The sequence below is a fragment of the Triturus cristatus genome, chromosome 2_2 (assembly GCF_964204655.1).
Source record: "Triturus cristatus chromosome 2_2, aTriCri1.1, whole genome shotgun sequence".
Lineage (NCBI taxonomy): Eukaryota > Metazoa > Chordata > Amphibia > Caudata > Salamandridae > Triturus > Triturus cristatus.
In genome coordinates, this window is record NC_140582.1 from 1,042,999,275 (window position 1) to 1,043,025,999 (window position 26,725).

Below are 26,725 nucleotides of genomic sequence, written 5' to 3' on the forward strand. Positions count from 1 at the left end.
AGCATCCATTTTGTGATGCTGAGGCTTTGGTTAGAGTTAAACAGCAAAGTAGGATTTTAACATGTCTCTCCCTCTAGAAGGGAGGAATAATATCCTCATCACCAGAAATGGTATGGGGGTATTATTCCAAAGTGTTAGACACCTTACACGACATGTTTTGATAAAGCCAAACCATAGTTACCATAACCGTTTAAGATTATAAGGCACTTTAAAAGTATATGGTAGGCTATATCATAGAACAGCTATAAGGACATGATTCCGAAAGCTGCAGACAGGCTCAGCTCATGCTAGAGCACCATCTCACATGTTACCAAGCACTCTGCCTCCAGGATTGTGAAGGCCTGCCATAGGAGTGGCTGATAGGTACACATGTGTCTATATTAAGGGTAGATATAGGTATACTATATCTAAGCAAGGGGTGATTACACGACCTTGCCCCAGCTGAGTGATCAGCCAGTTGTGTCTGATTGGAAGGCCAGACCAGGGGTGGCATAATACATGCTGCAGCCCCTGGGAGGCCTAGGGTACACCTATGCCCTGGGTACCTAGGGTACAATAAGGTGATCCTTACCAATTGGTTATGTACCTAGGGTACATGGAGTCCATTTTAAAGAGAGAGCAGACAGCCTGAGACCCTGAATGGCAGGATCTCAGGCCAACTAAGTCGAAAAACCAGCTAGACCCTAGGCAAAGAGTTGGGGGTAACCATAGTCAGATATCCACCTTCCTACAGTCCCAATGGCAATGAAGGGCTTTAAAACAGAAAGCCCTGCATCGTGCATCACAATTCGGAAAGTTGATTTACTGCTTGGCTTCCGTCTTCTGCTTCAGAGCGAGGCAGAGCAGGCAGCCTGAAACAGACAGCCCAGACTTAAATACATTGATATAGTTAGAGATACAATCGTATCTCTAAATAAATCTATCTCTTTAATCTTTTTTTTTCTTTTTAATTTGTTTATTAAGTTTTCATAATAGCAAGCAGAATAATCACAATTATTGTTAACAAAAGTGCATATACCAGCATGTTATCGATATTACAAAGCTCTGTACAGGCGCATCTATGAGTATAGAATTTAGTTCTTTTTTTCTTCTTCTCTCTTGTCTTATGGCCACTGACAGTTTCAAAGACATAACACAATTGCTTCATTTGTGTATTACAACCATACCCCAAAAGCACAAACACAGTGTAGATCAACTCCTCTGAGTGGGATAAAAGACCAGATATAACATTTTTGGGTGGGAGAGCACAATTGGGGCACATGATCAAACTGTGCAGAGTGTTCAAGGAGATACGATTTAAGTGGATCCCAGATATCCCGGGGACGGGACGATAGTGGGAGCAGTTCAGCATATGTGCAAGTTTGGTCCTGCCAGAGCGTCATATCCCCAATCCAGTCCTTGAAATTGGGTGCCCGCCCGCGGCCCCACCTGCAGGCCCCATGGCGCCTGTCTAATAGGAGAGTGAATGAAACAAATTTGCGGTGCGTTGCAGGTATCTCTGCCATGTATCCAAGTTGTGCGGTTAGGGGGATAAGTGATTCGTAGGGATGTCATTGTTTCCAGTGTAGTGAATACCTGCTGCCAGTAAGCAAAGACTGAGTTACAGCCCCCAGCGAGGTGAAGAAACTCGGCAGCTTCCTCCCTACATCTGTCGCAATGGTTTGTTTTGCGTAGTTTGTATGTGTGTAGTGTAACAGGAGTATAGTATAGGCGGTGTAGGAACTTGTAGTGAGTAATACACAAGCGACTACTGGGAGAGACTTGTTCAGTTTGCTGGCAGCAATACACCCAGTGTTTGTCTGTTACCTCGTGTCTGATGTCCACCGCCCATTTTTCCCGGGAAGCGCAGGGGGGTTAAACCATCTCTGTGTGTACGCTATGAGAGTGTCGATAGCAGATGGGACGCGTTGGTGATGCGTAGTACCTGATGTAATGGGGCAACATTCTGGTATGAGGGAGTGTATTTCCTAATCCCCTGTCATAGGCCGACGTACAGGAAATTGTCCATGGGCGGTGTATCCTTAAATAGTTGTGGGATTGTGCGGAACGTGCCATTAAGAAAGAGGATGCCCCAGCACTGAAGGTTATGTTTAGTTTTGGTTTTGTGGAAAACTCCTTCTTGCAGGACTGTCATCCCTGGGAGATATGTGAGCGGGAGCAGCGGGGAGTATAAGATGGGGCCTTGAAGGCTAGGGGCTATGCGGCGCCATGCTGCAACCGTGCAATCTACAGAAGTCGGACAAGACGTGCGGGGTATGGGTGTAGTCCATATAACCCCATCCAACGAGATGGGGTCCGACAGCCAATGTTCGGTTGCAACGTGTGGTGTATAACGAGGAAGTTGGAACCAATACTGAGCATAATGTGCTTGGGCACATTTGTAGTACAGCTCTAAATCAGGGACATTGAATCCCCCCTGGGAGAATGGTCGTGTAAGTATATCCCATTGCAAGCGTGGGTGTTTACCACCCCAAACTAAGCGGACGAGTTCTGAGCAGAGTTGAGAGAAGAAATGTCTGCCCGGGTCATAAGGGATGTTTAAAAACAAATATAGTAGCTTGGGGAGGATGACCATTTTAATAAGCGAGACACGACCCGCCATGGTGAGGGGTAGAGCATTCCAGCAAGTGACCTTGCTAGTTATACGTGCCAGTGTGCGACCATAATTGAGCCTCATTAATTCCTCGCAATCAGTGGTGATGCATATCCCCAAGTACTTCACCTCGGCATCACACCACTGTATGGGACAGTCAGTGGGGAAACGCCTCACAGATGTGAGTGGAAAAAGTTGAGATTTGGCCTCCGAATCGAACGACTTCGTGGAGGAGCGGGTTGAGGTTTTGTTGTGGGTCTTTGACATAGAGGGTGACATCGTCCGCATACAGGGATATGAGGATCGGACAAAGGAAGCATCGAAGGGCCTTATCTTGATGATGCTGCCAGATTTGGCTGCCAACGGCTCTATAGCAAGGGCAAAGAGGAGGGGAGATAGCGGACAGCCCTGCCGGGTGCGTGGGATGGGAGGTGTGGCCATTAATCAGAACTCGTGCAGTGGGAGAGGCATAAAGCAGATGTATCCATGCTAGGAAACCTACAGGTAGCCCCATGCACTGAAGAATGGGGAAAAGGTAATCCCATTCTACAGAATCAAAGTCCTTTGTGCCAGTTGGGGATCAACCATCTGCAGAATGGAGAATAGAGCGTGAAGATTGTGAAAGGTCGCTCTACCTGGGATAAAGCCTGCCTGATCAGGCAGCACAAGTTTCTCCATCAACAAGTTGAGGCGATTACCTAAAAGTTTTGCAAGGATTTTGGTGTCAGTATCAATGAGGGAAAGGGGCCAGTAAGAGTCGCAGTGATCTGCAGACTTCCCAGGCTTCAGGAGAGAGATAATTAATGCCTCACGCATTGTGTCAGAAAGGACCAGTGCCTCTAGGGCTTCAAGATGTACCTCTCGCAACACAGGAAGTAATTGATTCAGGTACATTTTGTAAAAGTCTATGGGAAGGCTGTCAGATCCAGGGGCTTTGCCCGATTTCATCTGCATAATAGCCGCTCGAAACTCGTCATCCTCAAAGGGGGCCGCCAAGAATTGCCACTGGTTATCACCCAACCATCCCAACGTGATCTCTTATGTAGGGAGCGAAATCCAGGTGTACGGACCGGCGAGATCGATAGAGGGTTTTATAAAAATCTGTGAATGTGTGTAAGATGTCGATGCTATCCCGGTGGCGTGTTCCCGCACCATCAATTATGTCCACAATGTAATTGGAGAAACTGGGTAGACAGATTTCCGTCGCCAGTACCCTACCAGGTCGCTCGCCCTCCCCAAACCAGCGTGCAGTGAAGTATTTGCCGCAAAATTGAATTTCCCGGTCAGCTATGGCGGTGTAGTCTGAAAGATTGTCCCTGAGTATAGCCCTCTGAGCCCCAGCTACATCTTGCCCCATGTCTTTTTCTATTTGTTTTAGCTCTCCTTCAAGGCGACGCAAGCTGCGGCGAATATCCCTTAAGAACCCGAAGCTTTTGGATATGCAGATCCCACGTATCGTAACTTTAAAAGCCTCCCAGAGTGTGCCCATGTGAGTGACTGTGCCTCTATTCCTCTCGAAGAAATCGGAAATCTCCTCCCCAAGTTCCGCTTCGAAGACAGTATCCAATAAAGCTTCCGGTATTAGTCGCCAAGTGCGTGGGGAGGCAATTGAGTTATGGGGCGCGACTGTCATGCACACCGGGACGTAATCGGAGAGGGTCCTGGCCATGTGTTCCACCGAGAGTATCCAAGGGGCCACTCCTCGGGAGACCATCCAATAGTCAAGCCGTGACCATGAAGCATGTTCCATAGTGTAATAGGTGCCTTCCTTGCAAGTGGGGTGAATGTGACGCCAGGTGTCAATAAGGCCATGATCAGGAAGCAGGCGTGTCAATGGGCCAGTGTATCGGGCCTATTGAAAATTCTGCATTGGCTCCCGATCCGGAAACGGATCGTGTTCAAGGCTCTGACTCTAGCCTACAAAGCTCTCCACGCGGTGGGAGCAAAGTATCTGCAAAAGAGACTGGTCTTCTATCAGCCGACCAGGTCTTTGAGGTCGGAATCCCTGTTTCTGGCGGTTGTTCCGCGTGTAAAGAGAGCTCGCCTGGGAGGCCGCTCTTTTGGACTTCTGGCGCCTCAGTTGTGGAACTCTCTACCACTCACTCTGCGGGGAGCTACCAGCCTACTGGCCTTCAGAAAAGGCCTTAAAACCTGGCTGTTTACCCAGTAGCCTGTTTTTTCTTGGATGTATTTGTCTGGCTTTTGGTCCTTTTGTCTTTTTAACGTCGTTATGTTATTGTGTTGCAGTCCTCCTTCTCCAAAAGCGCCGGGACACTCTTTTTGAGTAGCCGTGCGCTATACAAAAGAATAAATAACATAACATAACATAACAATGTGTCATAAGGTTTGGTGTAGTGATGTGGAAGTGGATTGGACCTGTCCAGTGAAGGGCATAGGGCAGTGTTAACCTGCCCCCTCCCCACCAATGATATGAGTGGAACTCACCTGAAGGATGCATCCCCATAATGTAGTAAAGTAATCTGGATCGTCAATGTTTGGCCCATAGCAACAAATAAGTGTAACGGACTGTGTACCTAGAGTGCCCCAGAGCATGCAGCTTCTGCCAGAAGGGTCATTAAAAGTGCTGCCTAGGATGAAGGGCGTATTCTTTTTAACTAAAATCCGGGTGCCACGGGAGTACGTAGAGTAAGAGGAGAACACTTGCTCAGCTGCCCATATTCTCCCGAAATGTGGCGGGCGGCGTGGCTCTTCGTGGGTCTCCTGTAACATGGCAATTTGTATCTGGTGTCTATCGAGATAGGCAAGAATTTGCCAGCATTTACGAGGGTCGCAGAGGCCTCTGACGTTCCACGTTGGCAATTTTATAGTGAGAGTGTTGGAAGATGGAGACATTACTCGGGGAGGGGTAAATGGCAAATGCAAATATCAAGATGGCCTGTATCATACTTGGCTAAAGCAATGCATACTGGTATGATTATCTGCTGCTTCATAACCGAAAAAACATTCAATAACATCAATTCCCTACCTACCCCCACCCACAGCGGCACCTCAAACGTGCCAGAATGACAAAGCCCACCCATTGCCCAAGAAGAACACAACATTGTAGTCTAGTTCTAGAGAGTCCAACAAATAGAAAGGCAATTAACCAAGGGGGATCGCCCTTGTGGGGGGATTGCTGGTGGAGCACGAGTCCCTCCCTGGTACTACAAGCAGTCGTCCAATGGAATGGGGATATAATGAGAGAGATAGAGGGTGGGAGACTTGGCATAGTTCAGTTCTGCTTATCAAATCATGTATTTGAACAACTGTCCCAGCATGCAAAGTACTTGTGTTAGAGCGTAACACTTATCTGAGCAACATGCGCTGGAAACCATCAGGAGATCTGGAGACCGGGAATGTTCTTTACTGCAGCCCCAGACATCAGGAGTCTGCCTGGGTTAAATTTCTTGGACTTCGCAGACGAAGGAGTATGCAAAAGATGTTAAGGTATCACCCAGTCGTGGAGCCGGTACAGGGGTCAGTTTGCAGCGGGGGATAGAGACCTGAATTCATGGAGGTTGGAGGCCCCCCTCAGGGAGCGCCGGGAGATGGATTTGAGGAAATCATCCACTTGCTGCTGGTTGGTGACGATGGAGGTCTTCCCTTGGTAGAAGACCCGTAGACGTGCTGGATATAGGAGGGCATATTCAATCTGTGCTTTCCGTAGCTTCTATTTGACCACCAGGAATTTACGCCTCGCCTCCTGCACTGCCACGGTGAAATTGGGGAAAATTGGAAATTCCAAGCCCTCATAGTGTAGTGGTTTATTCTCACGAACCAATTTGAGCGCCGTGTCCCGATCTCTGTAATTTAGGAGGCGGGCCACAATGGGGCAAGGCGCACTGCCCGGTGGAGGAAGGGGGCCCAAGGATCGATGCACCCTCTCCACGGTGAGCTGCGAGTAGAGAGCGTCAGCACCACATGCACCTTTCAGTAAGCGTTCAACAAAGTTCTCCATATGGCCTGTGTTGGAACTTTCCGGAATGCCAATTATGCGGGTATTGTTCCAGCGACTGCGGGCTTCCAGGTCCTCGTTTTTGGCAGCAATGACTTTTAGTAGTTAATCCATCTGCGATACCTGGTGCTGTAACTGTGCTGTGGTGCGTCCAGTGTCCGAAATGCAGCACTCCGCCTCCTTGATCTGCCCATCATAGTTGTCCACCTTTTGAACTAAAAAATGTAGGCGGGTGTTTATGGTGTCCATTTTGCCGGAGAGGTCTGTGAGGCTGTGTTGCATTGCCAGAAGTAGCGTTTTTACCTCATCAGCAGGGGTGGAAGATTGCAGTTGTGGCTGCTCCTGGCTTGGGTCGATGGAGTCTACTGAATTGGAGCGTGTGGCCGTCTTCCTAGCGTCGAAGACAAACTTAGCTTGTCGCCCATCTGGTTTCCCCATCGGGGCCTCAAGAAAGGGCGTTTAACGAGAAGGTGACCGCCGGAGTAACGCACTGTACGGGTCTCTACAGAGCAACGTTATCCGCACAGAGTTGATGAAAGAGCACCTAAGCGCAGTATCCCGTCTTCGCAGCTGATCAGCACACCCGACGACCACCACCACAGCAACAAAGGTGAGCGACCAAGGCCTGTCCGCGTAGCAGTCAGCAGGAGTAAGTGAGTGGTATTTGAGCTGCCGGCGGTAAAGTCTAGTGTGAAGCAAAAAGGCAGTCAATTTAAATGTATGTACCACGCATATGGCAGACCCATAGCATCCACAGAGGTTTCCCTTGTGGATTGGGCAAGAGGGCGCAGAGGAGCAGGTCTGTCCAAAGCAGGTTTCGAGCAGAAGGCAGGTCTCAGTGAACCCCCAGCACAATGAGAGCACGGCAGTCTGGGGAGATGTAGAAGAGGGCGCCCACTGTGGCCAGGAAAGATGGGGGCCCAAGCCAAGGATCCAGCAAGCGCCGCACCGTGAGGCACATATGAGGGCTCCAATGATCGTCGGGGCCGTGCGGCATCTCTGGTTCAGGGCAGCAGACACAATGAGGATAGCACCTATCCATGAGCAGCGGTATTTAGGCTGAAGTGTAGCGTGAGCACAGTCATAGCTCAGCTGAGTCCTATCGCAATTACAGGCGTGCGATCCTCTGAGGGAGCGGATGATTGGAGAGCAGTGTGTAAATGGATGAGGCCAACCTCGGATATCAGCTGGCGGTATCCATTGGCGGGAGCCTGCAGCCGAGTGCGGAGTGCGGGCGGCAGAGCTCACGTCTCATAATGTATGCCCTCGTAGTACACGGCTGGTCAGTGATGGAGCTTAAGGGCCCAGGCGAGCTGATGGGGCAGCAGGCGGCACAGGAGCGCAGCGCAGCCGGGCGGCCCAATGCTGCGTGGAGTCCCCGGGGCTCGCGTAGCCGCGGCGGCCGCAAAGGGCTTTAGGCACGGCACCTCTCTCACCTTGCGGTCCGCAGCGTCTGGAGAGAAACACCACCTGGCAAGGGTCAAGGACACTGATTCTTTCACCGGTGCTCTTGGGTAACTGGAAGAGCAAGCGGCTTGGTGCAGATGAAGGATTAGCAGAGTTTGAAGGTGGATAATTGAAGGATGAGGCCGCCAAGCAGCCAGAGCCTCACGGGTGTGCGGCCATCTTGGTTGCGCGCCCCCTATTTAATATGTTTTTATGTAACTGTGTAGGAATTTCAGAGGGCGCAGCCCCTGAGCCCTAATGGAGAAACCGCCCCTGTGGTGCGGACTGGCAAGGGGAGCCAATAGAGTTCGATTAGGATGTTGGTAATGTGATCATATTTCTTCAGACCCTAATTGAGATGTGTTGCAATGTGCAGCATGCCCCTAGCGGTGCTATTGTGGAGTCTGGGAAGGGCTATAACCACCATCCAAGGACTTTGTGGAAGCTTTGGTTTCCAGTAAAACCATGTCTAGTGCTATGCATAGTTTCCGATTCTGTCACTATGTGTCCGATTTGACTTGGTTCCAAAAGAAACCAGTAATACTGGATTTTGGCATTCTATCCAAATAAACATACACAAACTGCTGCTAAAACCTCTTTTGTTACTCCCCAAAAATACTGGCATTTTCTTTCTTTGTTCCTTATTTATGAAGACTATTAGCAATTTGTTTCTACTGAAAACATCATAACCTTTCAACTTTAATTTAAAAACAAGCATTTGCAATGCAATAGGTCTCGCAGTTAAGAGAGATTCAGCTATTGGCATTGTAAATAACAATGCCTTTTATTTATGTTTTTAAAAAAAACATAAATAAAAGGCAATATTTGCAATTTCAATAGCTCAAACTCGCGTAAATGCGATACCTATTGCATTACAAATGCTTGTTCCAGTTCTTGTGCTGCTTTTTTCATTCATTCTGCTTTGAAACTCATATTTTCACCAGTTGTCATGTAATGCTGTGCCCTACGGTTTCATCAGTGGTCAGGTAATGCTGTGCCCCATGGTTTTGGCAGGGGTCAAGCAATGCTGTGTCCTGCAGTTTCGCCAGGGGTCAAGTAAAGCTGTGTCCAGCGGTTTCGCTAGGGGTCATGTGATGTTGCGTCCAGAGGTTTTGCCAGGGGTCATGTGATGCCGTGTCCAGCGGTTTTGCCAGGGGTCATGTAATGCTGTGTCCAGCGGTTTCGCCAGGGGTCAAGTAATGCGGTGTCCCCAGGTGCCTTGACAAGTGTACTCTTCTGTGGCTCTAGACGTTAGGACTGCTTTCCATACAGTTGCATATGAATATAAAATTGCGTGTGTCTTAGTTATTGTTTATATTGATATTATTGTGTTTCCTGAATACATCACATACCAAACTCTCTGCTTTCGTAGGATCAGGTGCGTGGCTTCGATTGGTGCAGCAGGTGCAGTGACACCGGACCCCAGAGGTCCGAGCGGCCCACTCAACCCGGATTATTGCTGTAGTTTGCAATTCAAGTAGCAGTTATGAGACCCATTGCACACGCGCCCATATTGCACTAACTACGCAAGTGCTCTGGCTACTTCATAGTCAATTTTGCGTTGCTCTACTGTGCAACGGGACATAAAACGTGCTTGTTACAACTGAAGTAAATTCAACAAAATATTTCAAATAATCCCATTCAGGCAGCAACCGCCCTCCTGGTTGGAGAGCGAACAACTGCGCAGGAGAGATGCGTGTGTCGTACAATTACAGAACCGTTTAGTCCTTCGGAGTCAGGGAGACGTGAGCGACCGAACCTTTGACCCGGAACAACTTGAGGTGCCTATATTTTGGAGCAGAAGTCTTTATAGCTCATCTGAAGCAGTACAGAGAGTCTTCAGAGCGCATGCCTGGAATAAGCATGTGATTTGTGCAGTCATTTTTTCTGCCCTGCGAGGGCGCGCTTATGGCCAGAGGCCAAAGCAAATTACAGGGGAAACTTTTTAAATTGTACGTGGAGCACGTTTCTCCTTTGTTGACTCCTCTGCCCTTTTTAGCGGTCAATCAATGTCACCGCGCACGATATCTACCGCCATGTCAACAAGTGCCGACTGTGCAATTGACTTCACACATGTTTACAGCGCCTGTTGGCAAGTGCCGCCCTTAAGGCGCCGTGAAGAACAACAACAAGCCAGACTTTATCAAAGGAACATACTGGAACACAAAAATAAATCATATGTCATCAAGTAAACAAACGCTCTGTCACCCCATACACATAGAGATGATACCTATGAAAAGGACAGCGGTAAAGAAAATCTGAGATTAAGCACTACTAAACACATAAACACATGAGAACTCAAGAGCACAAACTTACTGCAAGTAATCCACAAGCAAAACAGAAAGCAGCTCCACATCCGGGCCGGGAAGGAGACCTGGAAGGGCGAGGGCTGCCCGCGCATGCGCGGTACCTGGAACTTTCGCGTGTTGTGCGGCTCATGCCCAGTGGCGGCGCGTGCAGACTTCAAAAGCCGCCGTACTTTAATGAGTGCTGCGCGGCTCGTGCCGCCTAGGGAGGGGGCCGCCAAAGCGCCCAAGAGAAAAAAAAACAGTAGAGGAAGTCCGGCGGGAGCCCACCCCGCCTTTGTGAATGCCGCATGGTGCGGCCAAAGCAGGATTTCAGGCGGGGCTACTGTGAGCAAGATGGAGCCCCGCATGTTGCTGCAGTGACCAGCTGAAGACGTGAGACCAGCCGAGGAGAAGCGCAGAGTCCCCACAAGAGCCGGTAAGTGGGGCATGCTGTACGTGTAAAGTGCGCAGCGCTTGAAGCGCGCGTGCGCATGAAAAACAAAGAAATTGCATGAGACTGCTGAGGACGAAAGGGGAACAGGAGATGTGCACATCACATGTACGTGCGTGTTCACGGGCGCGTTCACAACCTCCAGTCGCCCCTGCACATGTCCTGTCTCCCTTCCGAAGCAAGTCAGTAACAATAGATCTCGCTGGCGAGACCTCTTTGCCACAAATGATATTAGGAGGAATTGATGATCAAATGATTGGTTTTATTTTCTCTATAATGTATGTACCCTCATGAAGAACCTATTTAGTGTAGGCTTGCCAATTCTATACTTATTTTCCTCTTAAGTCTGAATTAGAGATAGGTATGGCATATATGATCATGATGATGTTTTGGGGTTATCTGAAATCTTTGTCTGAAATAATTCTCAAGCTTATGCATTACAGATTTTCAATTTGTAATACATTTAGCAAGTAAATGTAGTTTAAAGGTAAGTTAATTAGCTCGCCTACTTAAAAAGCTGCACGCTATGTCACATGTGGCTGAGTTACTGGATGTGGAAGGTCATAGTGCACTTCCCCCACTGACCTCCTGCAAACAATTCCGGCATTCTTTGCTCACCTTTACTCCACCACCCCCGTAGCGGGCACTGTGGCCCTACAAACATACTTTGATGACGTACAGCTTGTGTGGAACGAATGCCCAGCGGGAATTCTTAAATTCCCCCATTGCAATTGAAGAGGTGCACCAGGCAATCTCCAGCCTCCCTCCTGAAAAAGCCCTGGGAGTGGATGGACTACCTGCTGCCTTCTTCAAAGAATACTCCCAGATCCTTGCTCCCAAACTCCTAGAGATGCATGAGGATGCTCTGGAGAGGGGGCGCCTTCCCCAGTCTCTGCGGGAAGCTGTGATAGTCATTATCCTGAAGCCTGATAACCCGCCGAATCAATGTGACTCTTACCGTCCCCTATCTTTGATAAATACAGACAGTCAAACATATGCCAAAATATTACCCAACCAACTACAACTGCTCTTACCTGTCATGTTGCGGCCCGATCAATCTGGCTTTATACAGGGCAGATCGACATCCCAAAATCTGCGAACCCTCTATGCGCTATTGCATTACCTGCACTCACAGTTCCTGGGTGCAACAGAAGCATTTGATATGCTTGAATGGGAATATCTCTTTCCTCTGTTGGGGAGGATGGGTTTGGGTGACTGATTTCTCGCACAAATTAGTCTTTTGTACACTCTGCCTACTGCGCGCGTACGCCTCAATTTGCACATTTCCAGTCCATTCCCAGTTATGTGGGGTATGAGGCAGGGCTGCCCACTGCCACCCTTATTATTTGCCATCTAGTCTAGTCAAATTAATTCAAAAAATGGGCTAACCTAGAACTAATTGCAATACAATTTCTGTGAGTGGATTGTTATTGAAATTTTTCCGTAGAAAATGATGGTGAAAGTCTACCACTCTATCATGACGTGTTAATCCAATATGGTGGATTTTTCAAAATGGCTGCCCATTATTTGAGATATAGGGTATAACTGTTTATATGCCCATGTGTGGTATCATTTTATATGTTTTTATGGACGGGAAAGTAAAAAATAACATCAAAAATTGTTTCTGATGACCATAATATCAAATTGGGATTAATACAATAAACAACGATAATTATATGTTAATATGCCAAACATAGTTTTGACATTATTTAATTTTTTTTAACATCATTTGAAAAGGATAAACAAATTTCAACTAGATAATATAGCACTTCTCAATATGACACTGACAAATGAAAATTGTTAAAGAGATTAATTCAAACAGCACTCCTCAGTATAAGAATAGTATGATTTCAATCATCGTCCATGGAATTGCAACAGCTTATTCCTCGACAATCCGTGCACGCATCTGTGCACACTATTCCCTGTCTTTTGCATATACATTGCAGAGTCGCACATTGACTCTTGCTACAGCCACATTTCACAAATTTGAATAAATTATCTGGTGCTGGTGCTTGACTCATTCTAATGGGAGCCAATCTTCCATCTTTCACTTCAAATCCCCACTGTAATGGATCCATATGAATACCCATCCACTGCTGCACCTGATGATATACTCTGAGTGAATGAAATTTGCAGGCATCCTCTGTAGGAGGCAAGACTTCCGGTTTCACATGTATTGTTGATTTTGTTGCCTTTGAAGTGAAAGTTTGAAGTCTCATATCATGTAGTGTGCTGTCTCCTGTTATTCCTCCATACAACTCTACAATAGCATTAAGATCAGCATTTTCAATTTCTTCTGTTGATTTTTGTGAAGTTTGGAATACGGCAGCACTTTATTTGAAGCTGCCTGATTTTCTTAGCAACTTTATGGAGTCACGTTTTCCTAATCCAAATGGTTTGGAGGTGGTATCACATCCTAATACGGCGTGAGCAAATAAGATGTGAGAGCAGACGTCATTACCTAAAGCTTTTGCTAATTTCCTAATATCATACAGTTACGTCTTTGGAAGATTTCTTAGGTTCTGGGCAAAGGAAAATATCAAATTGGTTTTCTTGAAAATGATGGAGTAGTATGAGAAGATCGGTGTCCTCGCCAACAATGGCTGTAGGATGAGTTTTGGCCGACTCAATAGCCTCCAAAACGACCATGAAGTCTGCATCACTATGAGCTTGCTTTGTTTTACACCCAGCTTCTTGTAACTTTTGCGATAATTGATCAATGAAGGCTTGTTTATTTTCATTATTACTCAGAAATAATTGTTTCTGGATGGCGATGGAGGTAGAAGTTATGAAATTTACTTTAGGTCCTACAATACCTGTGTTTCTTTTTAGATGGGCTTCTGATTTTGTAGAAAGCGTATCTCCAAATCCGTCGAATACTATTATTGCCTGGCCATACTTTGTTAGCACATATTCCTCATAGGCACAAAGCAGCTCATGGAATGTCTGATTCGGACTCCAAGGAAGGCGATGTAGTAACCACCCTCCATCAATGACGAACTGCATATTTTCGGGCATGTTAGCAACGGCTGGGACTTGCTTTTTAATATAATTGGCAAGCTACGACTTCCCAGATTCCCTCATAAGTCCATGCTTATTGAATAAACTAGCTGGGTATGAGCAAAGCTCATAACGAAATACCTCCTGCAAATCCACGCCACTAGTCTGAGCACAAAGCAACAAGCGCTGAAACAATAGTTCAGGATCCATAACAAAGGTTTCTTCTTTCAATTTAACAGATTGAACTGATTTCATTACCTTCACCTGGTTCCTTTTTGAAAGAACTCAGAGACTCTTTTGTCCGTCATCTCATTAAGAATTATATTTCCAATTTTCTTCTGCAATTTCAGGATTAACATCACTGCCATAAGTAACACCCTTGACAATGTTACGAGGTTGCTGTCTCGCTCAAAAACACTGAGCTGTTCTACATATACCAGTACTTTCTGTGTATCTACTTTATCGCGTTCAATTCTTGAACTGGTCATAGTAACATGTTGCTCACTTGCTGCATGCTTCACTGAAGCAAAGTCCTGCATGCATTCATTGAAATGGGCGCAAATAGGGCATGACATAACCCAGACAAGCTGCTGCTGTTCTGTCATACCTTTTCCAATGGAACCACTCTCCACACACCTGCGACAACACCACGGGAAGAGGGGCTTGGGGTTTACGTCTCGGGCTTAGTAGTATCCTTATATGCAGATGATATCACTCTCTACATGAGGGACCCAGAGATTAACCTGTCTCCTCTAATCCGCGAAGTGGTAAGATTCGGCGCTCACTCCGGGGTTCAGATAAATTGGAGTAAGTCCGTTTCCTTCGCCCTGACTGAGACTACTCTGAGTATTCATTGCTGTGGGCGAGTAGTCCAATAAAATATTTGGGTGTGTGGATTTGCAAAGACCTCCAGGAACTTTGGCGTGCCAACTATGGCAGGGCTATAGAGTGGCTAGAAAATAATATCCCACTGAGGTCCAAACTAACCCAGTCACTGGCGGGACGCATCGCAATTGCGAAAATAATCATCCTGCCCAAATTCCTTTATTTATTTGTGAACATCTCAATTCCACTCACGGTCAGCTTCTTCAGGCGCCTATGATCCTGTGTGGGCGGGTTGGCAGACCCGAGTTACATATGAGTTGCTCACGCTACCTCAATCACAAGGTGGAATGGGCGCTCCAGATTTTCATCTATATGCACTCTGCGCTCAGGCCCAGTTCCTCCTTTATTGGATACACCCTATGCCTTCTCAACCCCATGTTGCTATTGAATTAGATAGGGTCACTCTCTGACCACTAACTACGGCCTTGTCCCTCCCTTACAAGCCACCTCAGGTGGAAATTGATACAACGCCGTGTTTGCGGTAAGCGTGGACCGGACTCCTGAGACATTCTGGATGCACACTCAATCCGTTCCTGTGGCCTATCACCCCCTTCTGTCACCACTCCAGGACAGAGGCACAGCTGGTCGAGCTGAGAGGTTAGGCATTCGGACCTTCGCTGATCTCTATCCTTAGGATCACTTTCTCGAGCCTCCGAGCTCTACTGACACCATTGCTGTCACACTACTGGATACCTTCTTGTACTTTCAGGTGCGGGCTGTGTGCCGCGTGCTTCACGACCCCTTTCCGGCTCCCCCACAGTCACACTCTGCACTAAAGCACATACAGGCAACTCCTTCACAGCAGAAGCTGATCATGCGCCTCTACTGCGTCATGCAGCACTCTGCCCCAGTGCTCGCCCCAAGGGTGCAACTGTATTAGAACACAGATCTCTCTAGTCCTCTGACAGATGCGCAGTGGACCTACTGCTGTGCTCAGCTCGAAATGTTGTCCCCTAACTATAGGCTTCGTCTTATACATTTCAAATTCTTGCACCGACTCTATCGTACGTCAACACAACTATTTTGGATGGGGCTTTCCCCTGACTCTCACTGCCACCGTTGTCATGTGCCCCGCTTGGATTTCCTGCACATAGCTTGGCATTGCCCAGCGGTTGCCACTTGAGGTCTTCAGTACGACTGCGGAGATTATTAACGTCAATCCCTCTCTCCCTACTCATTGGCCTGCTTGGATATGTTAAAGATGTGCCCCGAAAATACCTTAAATTGATGGCCTTGATGCTCCTACTTGCGGAGCGCAGAATTGCACTCCACTCAAGCGGAATGAGGGCTCCTAAGCCGTGAGGTTGGATTATAGATGTCGCCCACTGTCATGAACAGCTGTCTGTATACTGGGACTTGTCGTCCCCAAGAGCCGGTCCCTGAGACACATGGGGACCCTTTACCTCCTTTCTCTTTAGCAGAGATGCGATCCCAGATGTGGAGCCTAAACATACACTGCACACGCAAGGTGACGCTTGAAATATATCTTCCATTGCTGCTCGCCATCTAGTTTGCTCTGTTAAGGGTGCCCACTTACTTGTATGTGAGTTGGGCTACTAGTCTGATGTAGAGTTGTTATCGGCTGAGTGCCCTATGCACTGTGGGTGGAACTGTAGCCTGGGGAGTTTTATTGTTTGCGGTGTACCTCTCTGTCAACACTGTCATTCTGTATACCATGCAATGCCAGATATTGTCTTATGTCATTTGACTGTGTACTGTATAGCCAGCTGGTTATAAATAAAATATTAATAATAAAAAAGTTAAGTTAATTATTTTTCACTTACATTTCCACATCTGAATGAAATCTATTGCATACGGTAGCTTCCTTGTCCGTTGTTGAGATCGATGATAACAATTTTCTACCGTTCAGTTATTTAATTCATAATTGTACATGGATTTGTAATTCTGTGTTCACTTATAGGGTGGTGTTAAATAGAATTAGTTTCCCTTTTCAAGTTAAATAGTCGTATCCATGAGAGATCATTACTATGTTGTGTTGTACAATATAGCTGTCTCCATATTGATAGTACCCTAATATGAATTAATTGGTATGTGTAGTCATGGTTGATTGTACTGTGTCCGCTTGCACTCTGGATACAAGTATTAACTTGTGCCTATTCCATGTCATCACACTTCTTGGCATCTTAGTCTTGGTATCTAACGTTTTTTGCAGAATTTATCTTGCGTGTAAACAGACTGAGCATAACTGAAGAAGCTGATCGTCACCTGCACCGTTAAGGGTCTCGTTTTGACAGGGCTAGAAACAGGAGTAAAAGTCACACAGTGCCTATAGAATCTGTGAGTGGAGGAGCTAGTACTAAAAGAAAAAAAGAGGCGGGAACGTAGAAAGGTGTTGCACTTGCGTGAGACTGACTCAAGTTGCAGAGTATCTGAGCTTTGAGGAATTCAGCTAATTCTTTCTACCAAGTCAGCTTTGTGACCAGAATAAGAGTATAAAGAAGTCTATGCTAGAATTGCTGTACTGTTAATGTAATACTAAGTAAAGTTATTCGTCAAAATGAGCCTCCTATAAAACTTGATAGCTTTGTGTTTCAGTTGTTTTTATGTGTCCTTTCAGAAATAGGTAGTCTATCAAAACAAATCAAGCCAGTTGGAATGAAATGATTTCTGTGGATAAAAGGATTTTGTCACCCATTATATCCTGCTGCACTTGGTAAATGTCTAGGTGTGGTAGGTTATTCTTACTGTTAAAGCTTCCATTTGACCGTTTTACAGTTTTATATCGCACAGACATAGCCCAGGGCACCAAATCACTTTTCATTGCAACCAGATGCTACACATTGTTTTTTGGGCACAGGAAAGTTGAGTGATTTATCCATAATTACATGACGTGGAGTTGAGGCCGGGATACAAACCTACTTTCCCAGTTCCAAAGTCGGCAGCTCTTCCTGTTAGGTCCCTTAGGGCATTGAAACACCACCAAATATTCGAGGAAAAGATGACTTACTATTTTAAGTCCTCGAGTATGTTGAAGTGTATTTTCTCATGCCTTTGCATGGTCTTGGGGCACGTGCTTGCCATGCCTTTGCATGCGCAGAAGAAGAGAGAATGTAGGAGATTGATCAATTGAGAACTCCAACAGATGCTACATCAGCCTGGTCTCTCCTGTTAGTGCAAGTTGCTAAGATAGTCGCTGCATATATTTTTTTTATCTTGGATTCAATTTTCTTTGGTTTTTGTGCTTTGTTTCACTTCAGCTCCTGAGTCTTCTGAAGATTTAAAAGGTTTACTGGCAGGAAAATCAGTGCAGCAGCAAATGGTTGTTCTTGAGCGGATCAAGAAGTGCAACCACCCAAGCCTGGCAGTAGGAAACAAAGCCAAGCTGCAAGTATGGCCTTTTTACTTCTCTTTATATTTCTATAAGTGAGAAAACATTTAGTTGTACCCGCTTACTCTCATTTGTGTTGATAATATTTTGAGCCTGTAATTGTCCTCAACACCATGCAGGGTAGCCAGCCCTGTCTGTTCCGAATATGGGAGCGTAGGCCCGTCGAGTGGAGGAGCTGATACTTGAACCATACTCACTCCTGTAAGGACACGCTGTTTATGGCCTTCCTCAGTTGCAGGTTTTACTTCACTTGGATCAGCTCAAATAGTTACTTTGTACTATTCTTCTTGCCAGGACTGTATAGAGCATCCTTTTTATAACAGTTTTACCTGATGGGTTCTACATGTTACATTTTTGCAATTACTTCTGCACCTGGTTGAGAAAAGTGTGTAAGAAAAAATAACAAATGTGTATCTTGGAGTCTGTTCTTGGTGTCTGGTCCTCAGTGCCAGTGTTCATTGACTTGTATATTCATACACACCACAGTTAAAAGTGCAGTTATCGTTGCAAGTTAAAACTGGAAAACCACTGAAATGTGCAAGTTATGGTTAGGACCACAACCCATAACTGGCACAACAGCCATGCAAACTATGTAATCTTACAGGTGAAAAAGCCTATCACATCACCCCTACTATTTCGAAATGAACACCTATGATCGAAGGATTATTTATTAGTTTGAATATGTGGTGTTAGGTAAGAACATTTTCTTTTACTTGTTTATTGCTGTAAATATTATGGGGTCTCTGTTGTAACACAGATGAAGAATTTGAAAAAATTCAATTAAGATTAAACAAAAGATTCTGGGGTCCTATGCATTGGATTTGTGTGCGAGTTATGCTTTATGGCCGAGATTTGTGGATTGTGATCCTAACCATCCCTCCAGTGTTTTTGTTTTGTGCCCATAACTTCAAATTTGTTAGCTTGGGTCATATCTTATTATCAGTTTAAAACAATCTATTTAACCTTAGGATTGTTCAGGGAAGTTCTGGTTTGTGTTTTTCGATATACCACATCATGCTGTTTCCTGTGCCCACCACACCACAAATGGCCAAACCTAGCTGTGCAGGAAAAGGCCAAGCGCAGCGGAGGTTGGTCAAGTGCAGCTGTAGTGCACCAAATTATTATTATAATTATTTTTCTCAAAGTCCCAAATCCTGTGCCATGATCTGCAAATCCAGCACAAGATTTGTGGATTATGCAATAAAACATTTTTTTTATATTAACTCCAGGGACATTTTTTGATCGACCTCTCCCCAACAATTACCGTATCTAGGCTCATTCTGCCTCCCATGTGCCCCTTTTGTTTAGATCTCGCCGGAGCCAGCGCGCATGCGCTGCGAGGCTTTTAGTAAGGACTTTAAACTCTAAATTCACGCTCGTGCGTGTGCTTTTTTTTTTCATGACCCGCTATTGGCCTTTTCATGCTTCTTTCTAAGAAAGACAGTACCCAATTGGCCAAAGACGGGTGCATGTCCCGCCTTCTCTTCCCCTGGCCTAGGGAGCTCGGGAGCGAGCTGCAGCGCCATCTGTTTCCAATTATCGCGCCCGTTAATTGGAAACAGATGGCGGTCGCGCTGGCCCTGGTGCACTTTAAACGTGGCGCTTTCACTTTCGCCGCCGACCTGGTTCCATTTGTGTTCGTGCAGCCCACCATGACGCCTACCACGGCGTCCTGTTTCATGTTTATGCTTATGGGCTACATTGCCTTTCCCTGGCTGCAGCCTCCAGAGTCCTTGAATTCTCAGCACACACGCTGCTGCAGGTTATGCACGGGCACCCCACCTTGTGACCACAGCTCCTCGCAGCCTCCCTCAGTTACCTCAGCAGTCACACAGCACCTCTGAATAACCACACATAGCACAGCCAAGGACTGACGCATGACCCCATGAGCCCAGCACATCACGAGAACACCCCACCCCCTTGGGGAGCCCAGAGCAGTTTCACAGTCACACCTTGTGACCTCAGCGCCTAGCAGCCTCCCTCAGTGAGCTCAGCAGTCACACAACACTTTTCTGTAAGCCCATGTGCCCAGCCCATTATGAGAACACCCCAGAGAAGCTCCACACCTTGTGACCCCAACAACGCCTAGCAGCCACACAGTCTCCCCACCCAGGGCAGGAGAATGCCCGCAGCCAGCCCAGAGATGCTTAACACCTATTGATGTATTGTATTAAATTGCAACATTTGTATAGTGCTCAGCCTGCCACCTCCCCCCAATACACACACAGGCTCCCTCAGCCAGCTCTCCACAGCTCTCCTTACTGTGGAGAGCACAGATTCTCTCAGTCAGATCACAGGTAATTCGTGGAACCCCCCTCCCCCCAGACACACACATACTACCTCAGCCGGCTCACCACAGCTCCCCACAGTCCGGTGAGCACAGCGCCCCCTCCCCAGCTCACCACACCTCTCCTCCCTGTGGAGAGCACAGCCTCCCCTCGGTGAGATCACAGCGGCCCCTCCCCTCAGACACACTCAGGTTCTCCTCTGCCTCCTCACCACTCAATGCAGTGAGCACAGCTCCACAGCGCCCCCTCCATTCTCAGACACACAGGCTCCTTCAGCCGGCTCACCACAGCTCACCTCAGTCCAATGAGCACAGCCCAATAGCTCCCCTCAGTGAGATCACAGCGCACCCTCCCCTCTCAGGCTCACCACAGCTCTCCTCCCTGTGGAGAGCACAGCCCAACAGCCTTCCCTCGGTGAGATCACGGCGCCCCCTCGCCTTGGAGGTAACAAAAATGCTTAACACTTTTTATTATAACTTTTCAACATGATACACAGCAGCCACAATGCTCTACAACATAGCCAAAAGTTCTGGATAAACACATAAGGTCCCAAAGGCGAGACCTATTGGCTATGCCAGTGCTTGTTTTATTTTTCTTAACATGTTGCTCACAGCACCTGGTTGGAGAATGGTGGCCACAATAGGAATTTTATATATTGACCACCCAGTTTCAGTACAACAGATTTGCAAATCCAAAGCCAGATTCTCAAATCAGCAAAGCATGATGGGAGAAAAAGATCCCTAGTCTATTGAGGACGGAAATGCCCCATGCATGTGTACCATTTTGTCTCCTACCCCCAGTAGCCCAACTGCTACTCTGTTATCTTTAGCAACAGCCACATGCTAATGTAGCTTGTGCTTGAAGTCCTAAGTTTGTCCATTGAAGTGGGCACATCCCTGGATCTGTCATTGACTGGGAGGGGTGCACCAAGTGCACTTTTCATAGTGGCAGTGGATTATTGTACCAGTCATTGGTTCTAATGTAAAGAGCAGTGGTGGCAGTATAGCGTACTTTAGCAACCCTGCATTGTGACCAGACCGTTTTACCTGGGTCTTAGAAGTTGTGGTCTGCTGGCCCAGTAGAGTGAAGTTCTGCTGCCATAAGCTAACTTGGATCCCTGAAAATGACATAGCAGCACGTATGTGGTTGATGTGCTGCGTGTAACATACATGGTGATTGCCTAAGGGAGCAAGAGTAATGTAGGAAGCCCCTGGCCAGTTAATGTGCACAAGCTGGTGAGGTTATTTTCTCATACATTGGAAGTGTTATGCTGACATTCCTGAGACTGGAGGGAGTGGCGCTAGACACTGAAGTGGGGAAAGAAGAGACAGTCTTTCTCTTTGTAAATTCAATAAGATGTTTTTGCTACAAACTGCTGCTGATCAGTATTCATGCATGCTACAATTCAATGGGTGTTGGGGATAGAGGGAGGGCATGCATCCCTGTTGTTGAGCATCTGAAGGGTCCTTTAGAGAGGCATAACTCTTCCTGATCACTGTCCATGTGGCTCTTTATGCCTCTAGTGCCTCTGTTGTGGGTGCTCCAAACTGGAGAAGACCCTGCTTTATGGAGCATCACTCTAGATAAAGGCTTGGACTGGAAGACATCCTGAGAAGAACATATGGAAGGGCAACCATTCCAAACCAATTCTGAATGTGCAGAAAGAAAATAAATTTCCCCTGTCCCCTTTATGCTTATAAGAGTGTGAGCTGTTGGGCCATGTGCTATTCCAGTTCCAAGTTCTCTCTGTCCAAGCAGGGGGTGCTCCACAGAGTAGCAAAAGGACTGCTTCACAATCGAATTGAGCCAAACCTTCACGAGGAGGTGACTTCCAGTGTAGGAAAGCGCATTTGACCCTGGTGCTGTCTCTCTCTCTAACAAATGCTCAAGAGCGCATCACGGGCGTGCTCCTGGCTCGAAACCAGTACCCTTCCTGAAGGAGAGGATCTGTGGCACTGCCAGAGTGTTCCTGAGAGGGTAGCCCTGTCGAAATCTGCCTCCGCAGTCCTGGCACTTGGCCCTAGAGTGCACAAGCAATTAGACGAGAAACATAATTTATCTTGTTTGCCCTATCACATGCTTCCGTTACAAAAGTAGGGAGGTAGTGACTCTGGGCCTCTTTCCTTCTCCCTCCAACCCTCCCAACTTATGGAGTCATGTATTCATGCATTGTAAACCCATGGAATGAAGACACAGGGTGGGAATCAAGTATATATTTAGAAAAGCAAATACATTTCCTGCAAAAACGTTGTTTCAAAGGCATATGGGCACCATTTGAGAGTGTAAGCTAATATTCTCACCAAATTATATGCAGAGAGATTCTGCTGCTACACTGGTGATTAATATAGGTCCTCACAGTTTGTCCCTGCACAGGGAACGTCTTCTGTAGTAAGGCATACAATACAGACTGACTACCTCCGCCTGATTATATATCACGGCCCTTTGTGTATCCCATACTGTTCAGTTGCTATTGAGCGTCATGGTCCAACCTGTTATCTGTCGTCCTACATTCACTATTTCCAACTAAGAGACAACTGTCTACGCTAGGAGACATAACCTTAAAAGTGTTCTAAAGAAAGAACATTATCACTTTAAGGGAAGTTTGGAATCCTCTAAAAAGGGCATCCATCAGTAACTAAACCGCTCAAATGTTCCTATTGACTTCTTGTGTCTCGTGGCAGAATTCATCCATCTACTGTCGCTGTACGAGAAGGAACCGGTACTGCAGGAGTTGGTTGCCGTAGATGTGGTCACATAGGCAACATCAGCTACTGTGACTGATAAAAGATTTGCCGCATCTGGGCCCTTAAGTGCCTGCTGTGGAGTGGAAACCTCCCATCACACAAACTTGATAGAACGTCATGGAGGGGGTAAATGGTAAAAAAGTATAAGGCATGGGATTCACGTGATTTCAAATTATGCTTTTTAAAAACTTTACACCAAGAAAAACAAAATAGTACTCTTGCCTCAAAACTTCACTGAACATACTTGGAGCATCCTGGGGTTGATCAGGCTCCCAAAATCTCTCATGTCGAGCTCTAAGCTAGACTCCTGCGGGGATCTTGAAGTTAGTAGATTTATAACTAGGACCAGTGCTTTGCTATCTGTAATCCTGAAAACATTTTGGCATTCTCATGAATTGCTAAAAGAGATTTTTAAAGGGATAGAAAATAATACTTCCTTAACTAAATCTTTGTAGCTGCTGCTTACTCAGCCGTTTTCATGAGGACTGCGGCAGTCAATAGTCAATGTGTCTTCATGTAACTGGTGCTATGTAAAGCGCTCTGATACCCGATTCGGGTCAAGTTAGCGCTATATAAAACTCTGGGGGGAAAAAAAATAGTATCTGTGGGCGCCGTCATTTACCACTGCTGTCCCATGATCTGAAATCGATGACCAAGTGTGTCACTTCCAGAACTCAACTACAGCATATCAAAGTTGAGTGATCAAAGCTTACTCTACGTGTCCAGTCAATGCTATAGCTTCAAAAAAATGATACCTCCATTGTTTACAGTTAAGTTAAAAGTGCAATTAAAATTGTGATATTCAACCAGAAGATAACAAGTAACCTACACAACATCTTGCATTTTTTTTTGTTCTTGCAGAAATTGTTTGGATTTCTCCTGGAGTACGTTGGAGAACTCGCAGTCAGTGACTCGCAACAGCTAGGAGCAATTGATAAGATGACTGCGTAAGTAGAAACATATTTAGAATTAAGTCTGAATAAAGTTCACCTTTCTTACTAAGACTGAATCATTTAGGTTTCAGATTGTGTTGATCAGCCTCCGTGCTGGATGTAAGGATATACATTAAGTAAACATTTCAGACCTTGCTAGATATCCCCATTGTAAATTGTTAACTGTCTGTTTATGGATGAGTCTAGTTGTAGAGCGTAATTGTGGAGCCAAATGTTAGATGTCGTGGCGTATTCAGTTTATGTTGGTAGTACTGCCCTGTTCATGACAGATCTAGTTGTCAGGCTGGGGCGTTGTTGTACACAGTGTGGCAATATCCAGAGACACTACATGGCGAATATGTGTAGAATGAATGACGTTTGTAAAGCACATATAACCTCATGGGGTCTCTTCCTGTGCCAGTTGCCACTCATTCCTGCTGGATCTACAGTCCTTTTCTGGACAACATAACATGCAGTTGTGTTTCTGTGGACTTCTAAAATTGAGACCATTCACAGATCCTCTCAGACTGGGTGCCATAGTTTTCTGCAGGTGTCTGTAGACCCCAGGAAAGACATTATTCTACAGTCGAGCTAAAGTGCACTGCTTACCAGTTCCTCAACTTCTATATTAATTTTTCTCAAGTAGTATTTCTGAGCCTCATTTGTCAATCTTTGTTTTTTTTTTTTTAGCCTAGCTGTGAGAACCCACAATTGGGGGCATTTGCTCTATTTTAAAATTTGGCATATAACAGACTGGCGGAGGATGTCTCCGCCCGGCTACCATTAGAGTTCAACTGTTTTCTACAATTCAGGTTCACTGGTGATAATGTTGCTGTAAAAGAGTATCTTTTAAAATGAGTATCCGATTGTACTTTTTTTTCTTGCATAAATGAACAAAAGTCACTATTGCTCATATTTGTTTCAGAATTTTTTATTGGTTTTATCTAAATACACATGCCTACCCCTACATCTAATGGCAGGCGAAGTGCGTTGTCATCTTTTTTTTCTAATAAACTGTAATGCTTCCTTCACAGTGGCGTGATTTTATGGGTGCAGGCAAGAGGCCACAGATAAAATTGGTGGGGCCGCCTACAATTGACTACCATGAAGATTGTGCACGTGTGCATTAATACAAAATCAATTTATATATGTATACACACACACATGCAAAGTCATGTAAAGATTTTGAGCATACTATTACAAAAGTCTGAGCAAAGAGTAGGGGTCTTTGGAGTGTCCTAATCATTCACATTCTTTTTCACACCACTTTCTTCTGAAGTCTCACGGTTAAACACTCATGTCCTTTAGTACCTGATCTCTTTATGAAACCCTCCAGCTGCATATCTCACACCTCATCTCTTTCCTCTTCAGTGCCCTCATTTCACTCTCTTTTGCACCTACTTTCTTGCATCTCCTTCACTTCACTCCTCCACACACATTCTGCTAACCCACTCACCTGTGTGCACTTTCGCATTGTCAGTGCTTTATCAGGTGTGTACCTCCTTCGCAGACTTATACATAAAATCTTTGACTTTTGGCACACCTAACCATTGCTCTGTGCACTCTGCAGAGAGACCTAGGATTGGATGAGTATGCATTCTCAACCTCGTTATGATCCCACCGACGGCCACTGTCAGAAATTTGCACTGCTTGAACTTCAAATTTCTCAATTGTGGCTGGTTATGAACACCCATTCACATCTTGAACGCGCACAAATTCATTGAGATGACTCTTTTAATTGTAGGCACTATTAATCATGACAAAAAGAAGGTTATGAGGATACATCCAAAGAAGGAAACCTCTAAATACTCTTGGTATATGGCAGATTCACTAATCGAAGTAGTTGACCGATAGAAGTATCTAGGTGTGATCATGGATAACAAGGGGTCTTTCAATTTACAAAAAGAAGCAATTAAAAGAAGAGGCATTACGATAGCAGTAGCCATAAAATTAATCAAACAGAAAACGGCCGGCCCTAGCCTTATTCCACTGCTACAAGTCTGGCAAGCAAAACTCATCCCGGCAATCGCGTATGGGAATGAGTTTCGGAGGGGAAGAGATGCACTCACTTTGGAAAGAACTGTCTCAAGAGCTGCCAGGATAATATTTAATTTACCAAAATACGTCTCGCCAGCCCAAATAAGGCTAGAATTCGGCATGCAAAGTCAAGAAATAGCTCGCAAAGGAGCATACGTTAAGACCTGGTATAGGATAAAAAAATCTGAAAAAGGGACACCAAACTCATATCTATGGAATGAAATACATCTAAAGAAGGAGTGTGCAGTAAGGATCTATTTGATAGCATCAATAGAACGTCTGGGTCTCAAGGAACTTTGGGCCGCCTCAGGGTCTTATCATTGTTTTTAACAAATTGTTAACAAGACAGCGAAAAAGCAATCATTAGTAGAAGACAAGGCAGCATTTACAGAAAGAGCCCACGGATGGTTTGTGGTTCACAGCTATGACAAACTCTCTCCACAACTATACTTAAGCACCAGATTCAATAGATAGAAGAAAGAAAAATCTCTCTATCTCCGATTGGGTATTTTGCCATCTTTACCGCATCTTCCCCCGTGGATGCGTCTCCAGGGTCAGTCAATATGCCGCCTATGTGAGGATGCTAATGAAATTATATTACACCTACTATGTGTATGCAGAAAACTACAGGCCGAACGGCGACCGCTATTAAAGCCGCTCTTTGTTAGAAAGCGGATAAGATCCTGCAGACAGGAGGTGGTTCACAAAGGGGGGGGGGTAGGACAGTTACAGTTGGGGAACTGCCACTCCCACCCAC

At 45.9% G+C, this 26,725-nt stretch overlaps 1 protein-coding gene across 1 annotated transcript in view; it reads left to right on the plus strand.

Annotated features, from left to right (window-relative positions):
• NOP14 (NOP14 nucleolar protein) overlaps positions 1-26,725 on the plus strand; it is a 213,187-nt gene that overhangs the window by 109,027 nt on the left and 77,435 nt on the right. Inside the window, exons 9-10 of the mRNA XM_085642502.1 lie at positions 17,837-17,967; positions 23,861-23,946. Of these exons, the coding sequence (XP_085498628.1) occupies positions 17,837-17,967; positions 23,861-23,946 (217 nt within the window). The remainder of the gene's footprint in view (positions 1-17,836; positions 17,968-23,860; positions 23,947-26,725) is intronic.